Below are 18,357 nucleotides of genomic sequence, written 5' to 3'. Positions count from 1 at the left end.
GGTGCCTTCCCTGTCAGGACAGTGAATAACTTGTGGCTTTGGTGCATACTGTATACTGTACTGGTTCAAGATGGGGCAGTACATGTACTTGGTTGTTATGAATACTGGGGTTCAGAGAACATGTCTGGAATGAGAACGGAAAACAAAGGCTTGAGTGCAATTTCCTCTGCAGGATCAGGCATTCAGATAAAATGCAAGTCAGCTGGTAGAAGACATGTGTTTCTTTTTTGAAGCACATTTTTAAGGTGATTGAAAAGAAGAGTGAATCATCTCTAGCAGTTTCTGTCCAGAATGCCAAGACTATTCACATACACCCCTCAAACTGATCATACAGTAAGTCTGTAATTTGTGAACATTGCAAATGACTGCTGAAATATGGAATGCCTTCATCTAAGCTGGATATGCCTTATGGAGAGATGGTCCTAAAATTAGCATTTTCTTTGCTGGATATGATGAACTGTGTTATTTAGTGCAGTGTGTAATCCTCAGTGACATCAAATACCTGATGTGCAAAACTGCTCAAATTGATCTTTTAGAAGAATTAATGGCTTGGATGCCACAGTACTTGATCTTTGGAAGAATCCTCAAAACTCTATGAGTGTGCGGAATTAAAATGTTCCTTGTTCTGAAATAGATTTTATGGTGTGTGTTGCTCTCACCTGGCTAGCACTGTCCGAGGTCACATGGTGTACTGCTCGTATTTTTCCCCTGTCGCATTGGTAGTATAAAAACATCCCGTGTGGAATGTATTAAAATATGCTTGCTCACAAATCTGTAGTTTGTGCACTAAAATCACTGCATTTTGAATTCCCTCTTCTTCTGTCTTTAAAGTTGTTTCATAGTGTACTACTGAATGTTTTGAAGAGTACTAAATTTGTCACAAAGCAGGTAGATGCTGGTCATGAGTTAATGCGCCAGTCCTCATACTACAGTAGTTACTTTCTTTGAAGAATTGTGAAGTTTTATATGGTTACACATTTATTCCCAAACCCTGTCCCATACAATTCCACGAGGAAGAGACCTTTATGATCAGGCCTCAGAATATACCAACTGAATGCTAATCATGATTTAACAGATCAGAACGGCTGGAAGTTCAGTATGTCTAGACATTCAAAAGAACACTTGAATGATAGCAAGTTAGATTGCTATCACACGTGCATATTTCTGCTGTCTCTTTTTGCTTAATGATATTCGGGCTTCCACCCGAAAGAGCACCATCTGGATGGGTATTGAAAATAAAGATCAGCGTTCGGGGCTGGGAGAAACAGATAACCATGCATACCCCCTGGTCACTATAGGAAAATACATTTGAAGGTTTTCGGTCTTCTAGTTTTGATATGCAATCCCAGATGACTGAGATGAGACAAACGCTCAACAAAATATGTGCCATTCTAGGAGTACAATGATCTCTATAAGCCAGGGTTAGGGTGAAAGGTAATGTTCAATGGGCAAAGAGTGAGTGAGTGTCTCTGGTTCAGCTTGCTGGTCCCTGGCTGAAAGGCTGGTAGCTTAGGACCCTCTTTTGCCTCAGAAAGTATTCATGGTCCTGGCAGTCTGAATTATTTCCATGGCAACAACAATGCCACACAGACTGAACTGCATTCATACCCCACACAGGAGTGAAGCAATGTTCTTTGGAGCGTAGTGGGCCTTGTTCTGCCTCAACCTACTGCCCTGACAAGCTAAAGAAACAGTGGATAACAAATATTTCAGTGCTATACAAAGCTGCATCAATACCTCTGAAGAAAATCTGTGACCTCCAAAGTCAGACTTATTTTGTCTTCCTGTACATTAAAGGCTCGTACAGTAACTAAAAGTTTGAACATGATGATGGATCTCCTGGACAAAATCAATTGTGAACACACACTGCTAAGACAGAACTGTAAAACAACCTCACTCAACAGTTTCACAAAATAAGCCTTGTTCAAAGTTCAAACATATATAGTAATCTTTAGTGGAGTTTGCCACCTTGAATCTAGATTTGCATTCATCTCTGGTGAAATAACTTACAGTAGCTTTGCTCACTAGGAGATTCCAACTGAGTTCTCGCATCCTGTAGTCTAACAATACAGAGACTCTAATCTTTTGGTGTTCTCATTTTCTTTCCCCCCTGCTTGCCATCTTTTGTAAGGGAGGTGATCATTCGGTAAATGCATTTTTGGAAGAACAGCACTGAACTGTGGATTAGAGTGTTAAGTGTGGCTGGCAGCCATCTGTTAATGCAAGAGCAAAGGTTGATTTGGGGCCCTTTGTTACCGTAATTTTCCTGAGAGATGCCATGCTGTAAACTACTGTATATATAATGTCCACTTTGACTTCTCTTTAACCACTTATTTCCAGAAGCGAAAGAGCATGATATTATTGTACTTTTGAACATAGTTTACAGAGTTACACCCACATCGCTTGTGTCAACAACAAGTGTTTTTCCACTTTAGCGTACACCTACTGTATATGACCTTAAGTAAAAAGTCTCTATAGAGTAGAAAACCAGAGAAATCTACGTTTTACATTAATAGAGCGACAGAATTTGCAATATATTTTATTTTCAGAAATCTAGCAGAAAAATCAATACGTTTTATAAAGTGCTTTTTTAAGATGGCCATCGTGTCAGAGGAGTGAGCCATATTGCAATAGGGAATAGTAAAAAAGAAGCCGCAGATTTAGAGCACATACAACAAGCTGAAGTTTGAAAGGTTAGCAAATAATTGTTTTACAGTTAGTAAAACTGCTGGCGCAATTCAGGTTTTTCAGAAGCTATTGAAAAGAAATAATACTTTTCCAAAGTTTGTGTTCTTTATTAACTCTAAGGTGTTAAGTGGCCTTCAAGGTAAAATCATCCTGTTTGTTCTGATTAGTTGTTTGTTTGCTTCTCTGTATGAAAAAGAGTTAGTGTGTTTGCAACACGTCCTGTACTCTTGCCATGTGTAATAGTAAGCCTTGACTGGTGACTGCAAACTGAATGGCTATTGTGCTGCCACCAGGAGGCAGAAAGGCAGCCTTCAGTGATTTATCAATGGACAGGAGATCTGGACTAATTCCACAGAAGTAATTAGTCACCAGACCAGTAATTATTTCCAGAAAAGTAGCAGATGGCAATCATTTGTCTGGAGTTGTGTACATCCTGTGTGCTGTGTGGTCACACTAGATGTCATTAGTACTGGACCTTGGACACTGGCAATCTGGTAAGCACTCAGAGCCTTGATATGAGCTGCACACTGATAATGGGTGGTAGAAGCTTTAGCTAGAGGGAAGATATGGTTCTGATCATCTGATCTGGATTTTAATTTGCAAAACATCAGAACAATGGAATGAATATCAGAAAAGACAATTCCTGTGTTTAGCAATTTGTGCCCAAAATATAGCAGACTATATCAAGCTTGTTTAATTTAATTTCATAGACTACTCATATAGTGCTATACTATATACATAGTACTGTACTTTAGTACAGCTAATTGCAGACTTTGGTGGGGAACAAGGTTCTTCACTTAAGAAGTATGCTATATGTCAACAGGTACATTGAGGGGTGGAAAAAGAACAGTACTGTATTTTGGAAACCTAAATGACTCAGTATTTTTGACTATCAGTCCAATTTTCATCCATGTCTTTAATTATAGTCGAGTCCTTGGCTTTTGAAATCACTTCAAAAGAAATCTAAAGAATGTAATATGGACGTTTGGGTGAATTTAAAAGCTATTTTATCCAAAAAGAAAACATGGACAGTTTGATGGCAAAGCAAAGATATAGTATTAAATCCAAGACATGCATAAGTAATTAGGAGGGTTTGACATTAGTCCAACGATCACTCTGTCAGGATTAAATTATCTGTTTCTCTTACAAGAAAGACAGTGCTTTTCAGAAGTCAGTTTCTTTAGTTTGTTGGTATTCATGCAATGAAGATTGCAAGAGTTCAGTGAGTTCACACAGGACAACATGGAAGCCAAAATTTATGATAGAAGACTGATGGAAAGGAAGACTGCATTTCAGTCTATTTCAGTTTGATGTCTGTCTGCTTCAAGCAGCTGCGTTTCTCTCTGATTCAAATTGAACACTAACCATCCTCTACTAGCAAATGTGCATTGCAGTCTGTGTTAGTTAATACCAGTGCCGGGAAGTTTAATAATCTGGTTTTATATGGTTCCACTAATATTTCACCACTGCTATGTGAAAGGCATGTATAGCAGGGAAGAACAGTCCTAGAGATAATCAGGTCCCAGTGAAAAGATGGTATTTGCTGGGTCAAATTATCCTTTATTACTGCTTAAAATAACCTGTGAACATGTAGCTCATTCCATGAACGATTCTTACTAGAAATTATTTTAGTGCAGTGGTGACTGTGCTAGACAATGGTGCTGTTCCTCAGGTGTCTGTTTAACAACTTGAGTATTGTACATAGCACCTGTTACACAAAACACAGATGTGCCAGTACATGCATGTTATCGGTTCATTATTGCCATTCAGAAATGCATAGCCGAATTTTCAACATGTATCTAAACTGCTAGCAAATAGATTGGCTGCTATAAGAGCTCTTTAGTTTGGTTGTTTTTGTTGTTGTCATAATAATGATTTAATAATAGACATCTTAACTTCTTAACTTCTGAATAATATGGTCATTGTAGCCTATTGGGCTGTGCCAGAGATTGACTTCTGTGCAAACATCTTCTTTTAGCAAGACCTCAAATGGAACATCCTGAAATAGCTTTGTTTTCAGCTGGTGTACTGAGAGGTCATGAGGATTTAAAGGTAAAAGCAGAGAGAATCAATCAATAAACACACAGTAATAAACCACAATAAACAACAGTGTGTAATTGTTCCTAATTCATGACCTAACTGGCCTCACAGCCTGACATTCACTGTAACTACATATGCAGTGCAGAAGAAACAAAACATTGAAAATGTTCATCTTCTATCATTTTATCAGGCTGCTATTGTAATTGCAACTAAAGCTAATTTTGACAGGTGAATAATTACAGCATGTAAATGGTATTCCAACTTCAATTTCTCTGCATCATTTACAGTGTTTGTCTGGATGGATTCCAGCTTCTCGAATAAGAAATTTAGATGAAATGTCCTTGGGAATCAAAGTTGCAGCCAAGATACAGTTCAGGAAACTAGATGGTTCACATCAGGAATGACATCTGTGAAATTCTTGTTCCAAGGGGTGATTTTAGACCAGAAGTTATTTTCCTGGTATTTTTTATTTGGAAATGGTAAGTCAACAAGTTTTAATAATCAGTGCCAGGGACACAGTTGGTAGGTAATGGAAGACACATTTTGGTAGCTGGAAAAGGGAGCTTTTTTTCAACACAGAAGACAAATTTAAAGCACTGTGTATTTGAAAAGCAGAATTGTGGGAGCACGATTAAATGAAAATCCATAAGTATTTGAACAGTCATCAATTATTTCAGAGCTTTCAACCAATCCACCATCTGGCTGCAAAATACCAGTGTGGAGGGATTTCCAAAAATGTTAATCACAGATTCCTTTAGGTTCATTGGTGACATGATTTACATAGAGGAACATAATGTTGAGTAGAAAACATATTGTCCTGTCACCTGCATTGTTGTTAGCAGATTGTGAGGTAGGCTATTTAATGAGGTTGTGTTTCTTGCATTACTAAAGCTTCTAAAAAGTAAGATGGATACTTTTTTTTCTGCTGTTGCTGCTTTACAGCTCATGGTATCTTCCTCCCTGCATATAAACAACGTCTAATCATGTCAGTAATTTTTAATCATTCCTGATGTCATTTCCTCACAAAAAGTATCAATATTATATGTGATCCCCTTCTCTTCTTCACATACATATTTTTGCACCCCTCCTCTTGCCCCCCATCTTCTCCTTAGCAGCTGCCCCTTGATCACTCCCCACTCTACATGGGGGTCCCAGCCTCCTTGCCCTATGACCAGTAGGGTGACCCTCAGCCAAGTGGGTTAAGCCACATTTACTGTGACTAAAGCACTCAAATAACCTTTCGACATGCTTCATTCTTGGGGGCTGTTATTCCAAGTGAACTGTAAATTGTCCACACCACACCACGAGGAAAGGATCTAGACTCTCAGCCTTCTTGCTTTGCCCTGACAGGAGGGAGTCTTGTTTCTCTCTGCCCCATTCCTGGAATTGGGTCCTGAATTAACAGTATTTTAGATTTCATGCCCCATCATAAAATTTGATCCAATTTTCATAATGACAGAGATACTCCTGCTGATTATGGTGTTTCTCTCAAATTGTTCCTGTAAATATCCTGCTGTAAAAATAGATGTACTCCAGATCAAATGGGAATTTGTTCTCAGACTGATATGTCTGGTTAATTAAAGCATTAAAACTTTAGTGCTAAAGATATTTTGTTTTTCATTCCCTTTATCTGTTCTCTTTCTTACTCGATTTGATAGTGAATTATACTGGTCTTTATAGTTTTTCATAGTTATAGAAAAAGTATACATTAACCCATGATATAACCGCTGTTCTAATTTCACTGTTATCACTGTACAGTAACTGTGATTGCAAGTTTATTTACATAAGAACATAAACCTTTTTACGAATCCCATAGAATGTGTCAGTTTAAAATACTTAACACAATTGCAAAAGAGTGATTTCAATGTTGTTATCTCTATGAAGCCTCAATAATATAATATGGCCTGTGGTCTGGGTGTCAAGCTCCCTCTGTTCACTGTGGTATAATAACATTCCATAGCAGTGGTAATGTGACCGTGTCTCATTAGGATTTCAGTCATTTTAAACAGTACACAGTCACTCACTTGTTCTGAAGATGTTTGATGCAGGCTTTGATTTGCACAGTGACGTTGCAAGCCTTTATTTTTATTGGCTTTGTTGATCAAAAAATGACTGTTATTCGAGGGAGTGGGGTTGGGTGGTTAGGCATTGTGTTATTGTATTTGATTTTCTTCTCCCTCTCCTAAATCTGTCCTGGTGTCGTGGTGTGTCACATGGATTGATGTTGACCCCCTAAGGGTGCTGTCCAGTGGTGTTCCAGTCAGCTGCCTCTGGTCTTGCTCTTCAGTGGGTGGACAGTGGGCTTCTTTGTTTACTTCTGAGTTAATGTTCTTGACCTTTGATTCTGCTCTTTGTTGACATCCATAATTAAACTGTCCCATTGCAGAGGCTGGTGGTGACAAAACCAGCGTCTTTTGACAACAGGAGAAACATGTGCATTCAAATGACAAGACTGTCTAGAATTATAAGGAACTAAAAGAGCTGGACTAAGGAGGCATGGTGGCTCAGTGGTTAGCATTGCAGCATTGGGGCCCCGGGTTCAATTCCAAACCTGGGGTGCTATCTGTGTGGAGTTAGTATGTTCCCCCCATGTTCATGTGGGTTTCCTCTAGGTGCTCCAGTTTCCTCCCACGCCCCAAAAACATACTGGTATGTTAATTGGCTTCTGGGATAACTGACGCTGGTGTAAGTGTGTGCGTGTGTTTGTGTGCCTTGCGATGGACTGTCCCTAGGGTGTACCCGGTCTTGCGCCCCTTGCTTGCTGGGATAGAGTTGTGTGGGAGCCAGGACCTGAACTGGAAGAAACAGTTAGAAAATGGATAGAAGAAAGAGCTGGACTATTTTAGGTTCCATTAAAAGACTTTAAAAGACAGCCCAGAGATTAATGCAAATTCATTCTACATATTAAGAACTGAAAATATGGGATGTCTCTTAATAATCTATTACTTTAGACTATCACTGTATATTGTTGTAGAGCATAATTGTGCACAAAACTGGTTGGTTTAAACTGGAAATAAAGAAAAGCCTAGAGTCCTCTGTGTTTGGGATTTCTCGAGTTTGAAGAACAGTCAGGGTCTTTGGGAGGTAAAGTGCAGGCTCGTTGTCCCTGTGCAAGGTTATCCCCTGTGAAAAAAGTCCTACTTTAGCAGTGTTCCAGTTTCTGACTTGTTACTGGAAGTTGTGTGCTCAAATCCCAAGTAAGACATTGCCGCTGTACCCTTCCGTAAGCACTTCACCCGAATGTAGAAAGAGGTGCAGTTGTAAATTGCTTTGGACTAAGGCATAAGTGAACTAGACAGTAATCCATTTAGTGTTCGTGTGTCCATAATTTTAGGAAACAGAGAATAACACAGGTTTATTTTCTTAAGAAAGTGTCTAAATGTTTGTTACTAGAGAATGATCATGCCAAACTTGATGCTGGAAATGACACAGACTGCTGTTAGGCTGCGTTTTCTCCTTCTTTGATAGACTACCCTTCTAACTACGCAGGTACATTTTATGTAAGTGGCTGAGCTGTTCAATATCCTAACAGACCATCAAAGGGTACTGAGCACCCTTATTATCTTAGAAATATCTGTCCTTTTTTAATTTTACTGCTATCAGCCTATTTTGCTTTTACAGCATCCCCTAATTCTTACATAAAAATGATAAACTGTGTAATACATCCCTTGCAATATAAACCACTTTTGTAGGTCATGAACTGAGATGTAGTGAGTGGGGTTTGCAGTGCTTACTCCTTAGACTAAAATGCTCACTATAGACTGTTTTAAAAATGAGATGAAATGGTTTCTTTTAATGCACTTGATCTCAACTTTGTTACCCTCCATGAGAAATGAGCATTCACATGTTAGGGCTGATTTTCTCCTCCCTTAATTTTTAATAAGGGTGGGTTACCATGTGCCAAACCTTTTAATAGTGTTAATTATTCAGTGCAGGAGAAGTTCTGATAATATAGACTGCAGTTTTGAGGGAGCTTGACTGTGTTTCAGTGGTTCAATTAAACTGCTCTGAGGTGAACAGGAAGAAAGATTCAGGAAAAAAAACAATGAAATGCAAGGCACCATCTCTTCAGTAACCTCAGTACAATGCCAAAATGCTGACAAAAATACTACATGTGGACTGGAAGATATGCAAAGACAAAAAAGGAAACTGACCTGTCCCTCTCCTGTTTCCTTGTAATTGTTGTAGTCAGTTCTTTAAGAACATCTGTTTTATGCATTCCAAAACCTGGGCAAAAATTAACTTATTCCCTACTTAATCATTAAAAAACTTTTTTTAAAAAACCATCATGTTTTATGGTGTTTCTCTATGTAAGCTTGGATCATACCATCATATACTAGTCTGTCTTTTTGTTGACTAATCAGAAAGTCGCAGGTGGAACATGTGTGCAGATTTAAAGAGGCCCGTATTTTATGTTCAGTAGATTTTAAAGCAGTTGTTCTAAACCTTTCAAAGAAAACAATCCCCTTTTGGCATTAATTCAATTTGCCGGTTCTACATTATACAGCACAGCTTGGTAATTATTTAATGTTAATGGAATCTTTATGAGACTGGTAGGCATTTCTGTATTTGGCTGGAAAGGAGCCAACAGTTTTTGAAGGAAGATCATGGCTTTGTGTTTAAAAGATGTAGGACCTCCATAGTCTAAGGCACAACTTCCATATATCTATTTCTTTAGTCTCCCATACCGTCTGTCTGACTACCACGGTGATGCCTACTACAGCCATGTCTCATTTTGGGGTCAGTAGTGACAGTTATATAAATACAGACAATATGCTCTTATCTGTTCTATACTTTACTTGACTAGAAAGCACACATTACACATGTATGAAATCCATTCTTGCACTCAGTGTATGAACACCATGTATGAGAGTTTTTAGACTCATTAACTGATGTCTTCATGCATCATGTTTAATATCATAATATAACTATCATAATAGTTAGTATTTTGAAACGTGTGTGCCAGAGTTCCCCTCCTACAACTGTTTTCCTAATCATAAACATGTTTGAGGTCCTTAAATTGTTCTCTTGTTACCTCAAATTAGCATGTGGTATAATGTAAAAACAGCCCTAAGTACCCAAGAAGTTGAATCCTTTCATTCTGTGCCCAGAGCAAATGGCAATGCTGTCTGAGCAATCATTTAATTACCAGTGTTTTAGGAACATGGGAGAAAAACAGTGAGGGGGATAGCTGGTGTTCTTGATTTCTAAAAACAAGTCTGAATAGAGGACTTCCAATCAGCACCTTTATTGTTATTATGTGCCATGTAATTGTCTGAAACCAGATTGGAAGGATGTTGTTGTCAATGAGATTGATGTTTAATTATATAGCAAGAGAACATTCTAAAATGTTTGCAAGAACAGGTAGACTGGACATGGGGTGAAATTGTTTAGGATGTACAGAGCCATGTTTGTTTTTTAGGCACAGGGGTAATTTCAAAGGTCATTGGTATCTCTCCAGTGCTGAAGGACTCGTTTACGGTGTGACAGGGCAGAGGACAGAAAAACTTGATTGAACTAAAATGGCAGGAATGGGATCTAATAAGCAGGTGGTGGATATCATACACGATACCAATTTACAGTACTATGGTATGCAGTGTCAAGTTGAAAGAAAGAGGAGAGAGGAGAGGAGCAGAGAGGAGGCGTAGTAGTAATATGCGTAGTGTTAATGGCTCTTGTTTTTTAACACAAGTACATAGATCAGACTTTTGCTCTTAGGATATTTGTGAAACACGTTTTCAAGAGATAGTAACCAATTAACAAGGTCCTATCACTAATAGCCATCTGTTGTTGTGTTGCCATGATAGACCTAGAAGCATGATCACATCTGTCAGACTGAAACATTTCTCAAAGTCTGACAATGATATAGAAGCTGTGTACTGTACTTCTTTCTTGGTCTCTCTCTCCATTCCTCTTTTAATGGAATGTATTTAACTAAAGTTCAGGAGGGATGACAACACCCACGCTCAATCATTCTCAGCCGTCAGTGATTAGCAATCACTCCCTTCCTCCTTCCTCCACCGAACGCTATAAATACCAAATGCGATATCTCTCTCCCTCGCGTGCGACTTTAGCATCCCACCTCCACCCCAACTCCACCTCTGCAGCTGCCCCTTGGTTACCCTGCGTGGGGGTCCTGGCCTCCTTGTCCTATGGCTAGGAGGTCGGCCCTCAGCCAAGCGGGTTAAGCCAAACATTCGCTCCACAATAGTTCGTTACGCTTTGATTTTGGGAGTTGTTATTCCTCGTGAAAAATATAATGCCTTAAATCTCTACAGTTGTGAGCACTCTGTTTTCATGTCCTACAAACAAGATTAATAAATACTGTACCAAATTAGCTTTTTTCCTTGCTTCCGTACTTTGCATTTTTTCTATGAGGAAAGGCCAATGTTGCAAACCACTGTCAACTTCACATATCCACGTCGAGCCATGTGGAGTGCTGATAAGCCACTTTAAGGCAAGATCGAAAAATGAAGCCTTTAGACATTGAAACAGTCTCGCAGCAGGACTGCCGTTGCTTTTCAAAGCACCCTTCAGCTCTCAGTAAGGACTCTGCTGTCTGCTTCCTCCTGCCACTTGACATGGTTTTGCTTCAGTAAAAAAACTGACCATGAAGAAGAACAGAAGAAGCACGTCTTGTCTTAACTGGCAGGTGGCAGCCAATGGAAAGATGGAAGTAGTCTGTGGCTACAGCAATGAACTGGATTGCTTTACCTGGGCAACTCGGTGTTTAGATCATTTAGAATTTTGGTCTGTGTAACACGGTGACCTTTCAGTGATGCTCCTAGGAATTCTAGATCTCTGACACCCTGTGGCCACAATCACTACATTCTTCACCCAGCAGTGGTTAAAGCATTTGAGGGAATAGGATTAATAAGTGAACTTTTCTACTGCAGAAATAAAATAGGTTAAAAAAAGATTACCACTTTTCAGACAGCAGTGCCCACAAATTGGATGCTCTTTAACATAAGAACTGTCTTGGGGCAAGGACAGAATTCTCCTTTCCATGAGCTAAGTTTCTTCTGAGATAAAACATCTTTATAATGAGATATTACTCCAGTGTTACAGGGATTTATTTCCATCTGTTCTATGTCATCATTCTGTCTGCTATGTTTTCCTGAGCTTATGGAAAAGAGCAAGTAATACAGTACATAGACACTATTGAAGTTTAATTGCAGTAATGAAATCATGGTCACTCTGCTTTGTATTGTAGCTTGAGGGGTATGAATGAATATCCAAAGTAGGCATTTCTTTGTTTTGCTTTAGACTGTGTATTGATTTGACATCAAGAGTGCGTGATTCAATTACACTTGCCTGATGAGAGCTGATAATGACGTGTGGGTCTAATCACAAAAACCATCATCTGTGTGGGCAGAAAACCACAGCTTTATTTGGTTATTCATGGAATGGGATGGGGGGGTCAATTGCAGAATAAAAATACTTGTACAATACATACCAAAATTCAGTTCTTCTTGTTTATGAATTAGTTTAACATTTGCAGAAAAAATAATCAACAGACTAGCAATATTTTGGCTATTTATTGAAAATAAAAAAAGGATGGGAAGCTATGAACTTGAACACTCTTGGTCACCTCTCTTAGTGTCTTTTGTAATGTACATGTTCAAAAATATTGGCCAAAAGAAAATAAATACTCAGTAATATAATAATTATAAGTATTTACATTAATAAGAAATTTGTATTTACATTAAATAACAGCTTTCTGGAAAATGGGTTTTTGGCATGATTGTATAAATTAAATACATTTTTGTATTAAGGCTATTCACCTTTTTTTGTCTAAAACTAAACTGAACTTTTTAATTCATGCATTTTTTCCAAATGCAATTTTAAGCCCCTTTTTTCTTCTTTTTAGGCATTTCCCTCATTTTCACCTTGTTTTGTATGTTTACTTAATTGGCACAAAGACTATTTTATGGTAGTGCAAATACATAACTCATTATTAAACTATTTCCCTTTTTATATTTACAAATAAATTCTGAAGAAATGCGTTTTTCTTTACTAGAACTTTTCTCCGTTAACCCTGAAAATACATGAAATGTATGGTGAATTGCATCCTTTGAGGATTTTGGAGTCCCTTGTAGCAGATCTCTGTCTAATTCTATTTGCTGGAAGTAATGGTAAGAATGTATCGGGGAAAAAAATAACAATAGAAAATATATCTGTAAACCACGTTAGAAAGTGTCTAAAATGAGCATTTTTCATGTTCACATCTATTATTGAGGTGGTTGCTTAGCTACAAATGTTTTTTTAATTTCTAGTTAATGTCCATATTGTATTTGGACATGTGACCAATAGCGGTGAGAAAAGGCTTTAATCTAGTACTATTAAAGATAGAGTATATAATTTATATTAAATATATATATAAATATGCTGTATATACTTTTATACTGTACGTCTCCTTCCTTGGAATTATGACTTAAAATGTACATGCCTTCGAAACAGTTAAAATGGCTTGCCATTTACTAAAATTGCATGTGACCGTAAAAGGGATAACATGAGGAGTTCATTTTTTTTTGTTCAAGAAGTTTGTCATGAGAGCGGCTCCATCCAACTGACGTCTGACTAATTGGAGCTAACGAGACCCAATGTAATTTGCTGGCCCGAATGAGCGTCAGTGTAGTAAAGTTCTAATGTAAACCTGCCATAATGGGCTGCTGTTGCCTCAGCTCTGAGCCACCAAGGGGCTTGTTATTGAAACCTCATGAGGAGCCAGACCTCATGTGATCCCAATAACCCTGGACTTCTAATTAAAAGTAGTAAACATTCTTAACGAGGCCTCAGAAAGCTTTGTCTTGAAAAAACAGATGATAAACACATTTTTGTGTATCAGAAGAGGAAATTGACCTAATTACATATTTTCTGTAAAAGCCATGTCTGTTTTCTTGTGATCATACTGAACATTCTAGTCTGGAACTATGATTCTTCTCCTGTGCAAAACTGAAATGGCGGCAACAGCACATACTGAATACGAGAAACAGGGGAAACCAGAATCTGGACATTCATAACAAGCCTGTGGGAGCAGCCTGCAAACCTCAATTAAGGCACTAATTCCTGCCACCTAGGTAGAATCAACTAACATACTGTATGTATCTGTGTATTCCCAGTACAAAGAGTAATGAAACCAGGGCTTTCTAAAATACAAATATTCTAATTTGATTAGAATCTTTGTATTTTATAAAGCCCTGGTTTGATTGCTTTTTGTACTGGGAATACACAGATACATATATATGTGTTAATTGATTCTACCTAGGTGGCAGGAATTAGTGCCTTAATTGAGGTTTGCAGGCTTCTGAAAACTGAAATAGAAATGTTTTGCGTTACAGTGAGGTACAACAAGGTGATTCATAACCATGAAGATTCATGACTATTCTTCCAAAAGACAAAACAGTTGCTGAAGTTTTCATAATAACCAAACCCTAATTCTAACCCTACCCCAGCCTCTAGCATTTACCATAATCGTAGATCTGAACCTCATATATCCTGTATAAAGAACTTTGTTTATGTTTATAAGCAATTATATAACTGTCGTGTCTTTTGGAAAAAGACTAGTTATAAAGGGTTATGAATGTTGTTGTGACACGTTATGTAGCCTTCAAGAAGTTTTTGTGAGATATACATAATGCCTAATTAAAAGGAAGACTTTTCTGGTGACCTAAATAAACATTTTGAAATGGTTTTCTTCACTCGGTTGTGAAATATCTGAGAATATGCCTACAAGTACAGAGGGACACTTGTTAACAAGGCTCTTTATGACAACAGTATTGAGGTACTGTATTGTGAGTAGTCATTGTAGTGACAGAACACTGACAAAATGGACACAGATTATACTGTATTTCGTTGTAATTGTTTTTGTGGAGTTATGAGCACATCTTCAAATAGAGAATTTCCGATTTTCGACCTCTGGATTTGGGTTAATTTTTAATGTGTTCTATCCAGTATCTTTTGGAAGTAAAACGAATCATTCAGACTTAAGTCTGTTGTTGAAAGCAAAAGGAGAAAAAAAAAAGGAACAATTTCATATGCTTAGTTTGTATTTTTTTTCTATACTGTATACAGGACAGTAGGTAATAAGAATTTGTTTCTTGAGTGCTCTAACATAGTAGCCTGATGTAATGTGTCTAAGTGCACAAAACTGTCAAACTGAAAAGTTGAGGAAATTTTATGTTGTTCAATCTCAGACAGAAGTGGAAAACTTTAAAAAAAATTGCTGGTGGAGTGAGGCCCTCTAAGTTTTGTTCACTGTTGTGTGGGAGTTTTTGGTTGTACAGGAGAGATTATGTGAAAGTATCAGCCCTTTCAGACGGCAGGGGAAATACAGCAACAACAACAAAAAAAGTTTGTTTAAATGACAGCCATTCTCATTTTTTTCCCCCATTAAATTATGTTGTCCCTCAAATAGCTCTATTCTCTCTGTTTCACCTGCTTGTCCATGAGGACCTCTCTTTGTAGCTTGTACTACTAGAGTTCAGAGAGATCTTTGTGAACTGTGAGTTTCCCACAATGCAGTTTCCGGCATCTTTTTTAAGCATCAGGGGTGACTTCAGGGGGTTTACATTCTCTGCTTTGTACATCAGAAACTAGTCTAAGGGGGGTGTTAGTTGATATCCACCCACTTACTGTAGCAGTCAAATAAACACAGAGTCCCCATTAGAATCAGTCTACAAAAGACGTAGACAATTTTCCTTGAAAGATCATAAAAACCTCCGAAATTAGTCTGCTTCTCTTCATCTGAAGAATTTTTTTATAGCTCTGTAAAAACCAGCAATAAAGCAAGCAACAGCGATAGAAGTTTTGGATGTTCAGCCTTTTATTTTTGTTATTAAAGGTCTACAGAGAACAATACCATAAAACTTTAAATATTAGCACCCACCTCTCCCTTTCCCAAGGATTTATGTCCATGTCATGCATTTGCTTTGTTGCTTTCTTAAGCTAATTTTTTAAAGAAATATTAGAAACATTCATAGCCTGGAGAGGGCACATTATTACTTATTATTTTAAGAATCTGTAAGTGAATTTGCACAGACGGTCATAGTGTGACAAACACATGCCTTTCTTGCTTCATTCATGTGAACTGTATTGTACATATGATGTATTCATTAGCTACAAAATAACAATGGCATACTGTAATTAATGGTATTAAAACTGACATTCAAAACGTGATTCCATTACCTTTTTAAGTAGTGATCTGTATGGTTCTCCTGTAACTGTTTTGTCCTTCATTTTGTAAACCAGCTCTCGCTATTGCTAGGGACAAAGGCACTCAAAAGATTGTAACTGGGCAACAAGCAAAGATGTATTAATTCTGTCCTCCATCTCAACAGAACAAACTCTCACATAGTATCAGGCATTAATAAAACTGAGGGGATAATTTTAGATAATTTATTTTAGATAAAGAAATATTGCAAAATGAAACACCTGTAATTTTTTCAGCAACTTTATCAATTGCACGATTATGGGAAAATGGGAAATACCGAAGAAAATACACGAGCAAGGAAACGGGTAACAAAATGAGAACAAGCAAGGTAATAAAACACAGGTAACCAAAACAAACAAACGAAGCCGAAGCTAACATCGAACAAACGCCAGCGAACAAATGTGAACACGAACTGAAAAGTGAACCGAAGTTGAGCCGAAAGCCCTTAAGGGTGGAACGTGTTCGGAATTTAAACTGTAGATCTAGTGATCTAGTTGCTGATTGGTCGGCCGTTGATTGATGGTGATGTCACAACTGCAATGATGGTGTAGTGATGTACCAAGGTGGGGGTATCTGAATACCGGAAGCAAAAAACAAAACAAAAATACGGACACGCACGGGGACATAACAACGGCTCATTCCATAGGAGATCAAGCTGGTCTTTTTACATGTTCTCATTCAAAGAGAGAGTTTTTGAATAAGCAGAGTCACAGTAACACTGTCTCAAATAAAGAGGAGATAAAGAGAGATACATGAGACTTAATGGGGGTGCATTATTATCAATGTAACACTGAGCACTGATGTAGCACATCACTAGAATGAGGAGTCATTGTTGGAACATAGAAGAGCCACCATGTTCAACCAGTGCAGCTGATGATTTTGCAATGAAAAAATAGGAACTAGGAACAGCTCTTTATTCAACTCATTTTAATTAAGCTAAGTGTGAAAAGCTAATTAAACATATAGGATGACTTGCTTGGCTCTAAGTTTTGTAACTATAGATGAGAGTGGGTTAAAATTTCTCATTAATGAGAAAGGATTTGTTACAGTATTTCACACATTGACTGTCAGGTGCAGGAACATTGTGCATTATAATTACAGTATATATTGTATTGCTACAAGAGAGCCAGGAGTTCATTCTGACTGGAGCATAAGACTGGATATTCCATTGCTGATACTCTTCATGTTGGAAGAGTCCAGTCTAGAAAGTCTTAGGTTTCAGCTTGATAATGCTCTGCCTCCATGTTGAGATGTGGTTGGAAAATCATTACCAAGAAATAATTCCTGACCTGAATAATCTGAGAGAGAGGAATCTGTCTCCTGCTAGAGTGTTACACAGAGACTGGTGTCGCAGATGTTATAAGCCATGTACAGTAAAAACTCTCGTTTTTCCTGTTTAGTAACCAACATCAGTCATGCTTTGATGGACTCCACCTTCCTGTCAGACTTCTTTCCTCATCACTGGAATCCAGGAGAAGCAGACAGAGCTCCCACCCAAGGTAACCTCATTGGGAAGTGCTCCTATCTCCAGTGCTGTACCTACTGCAGGATTGTAAAGTTCACTGCTTTTCCAGTGTGATAATATGCACATTCATCTTCTCTTTGCACAAGGAGATATTTCCTGTGCAGCCTTTTCAAGGATTCCTTTTTAGGCTAATCCCAGTCCAACTTTGGGTGAAAAATATCAAATATCGTGATATTTTTCATGTATATCAAAGTAATTAAAAAAATAAAACCTTATCTCCTTCTAGGATTATCTGCTCAAATGTTACAACTCAGAGCCTGGAAGTTTTCGTGGTCCACCTCTTAGTGATCCCTTTCTAACAGGGTACACATATCATTGCTAGCATATCTTAAGTGGGCTCGGCTGTTTGTTACTCTACCATCCTGGCAAATATTAAACTTCTCCCAGCTAAAATTATTTTTTGCTTTAAATTTATTCTGCTATGTTTATATTTCAGAAGAAGTAAGCAACCAGAGATCAAAAACCTGATGAATTTGTAAACAGTGCATAGAACCTTTCTCTCATGTACCTCATGAATAATCTATGGCTTAGATAGTGCTGATCTGCAGAGTCTCTCAAGTGCTCTTTCGTGACTCCCAGGAGTGAGCAACAGGGGTTCTGTGTTGTTCACTGTTTGAGCAGATAGAAAGCTCTCCTAGCACTGTTTGTGACCAACTGTCTTACACATGTTTTCTGCCTTTCTCTTATGCACAGCTTCAGAATGGACACATTGCTTTCATCTCTGTTTGTTTCAATACTTCCTCTTTTTGTTTCATGATTATTTTTTAAAAAGACACCTTCAGCCAATTATTTGAAGACATTTCTTTATTAAAAAGACATTTTGAAGAGGGGGGCCTAACATTTTCTTTTGAAAGGAGTGTTCTCTCAAATGGCATTCTGTTCCCTTGTAGGG

At 37.9% G+C, this 18,357-nt stretch overlaps 1 protein-coding gene across 1 annotated transcript in view; it reads left to right on the top strand.

Moving 5' to 3' along the window:
- ltk (leukocyte receptor tyrosine kinase) overlaps positions 1–18,357 on the top strand; it is a 76,832-nt gene that overhangs the window by 14,587 nt on the left and 43,888 nt on the right. Inside the window, exon 2 of the mRNA XM_088924411.1 lies at positions 17,341–17,439. Coding sequence (XP_088780537.1) covers positions 17,341–17,439 — 99 coding nt within the window. The remainder of the gene's footprint in view (positions 1–17,340; positions 17,440–18,357) is intronic.

The sequence above is a fragment of the Atractosteus spatula genome, chromosome 9, assembly GCF_055471065.1.
Source record: "Atractosteus spatula isolate fAtrSpa1 chromosome 9, fAtrSpa1.hap1, whole genome shotgun sequence".
Classification (NCBI taxonomy): Eukaryota; Metazoa; Chordata; class Actinopteri; order Semionotiformes; family Lepisosteidae; genus Atractosteus; species Atractosteus spatula.
Note: the sequence above shows the minus strand (reverse complement) of the source record. Positions and strands in the feature narration are given on the sequence as shown.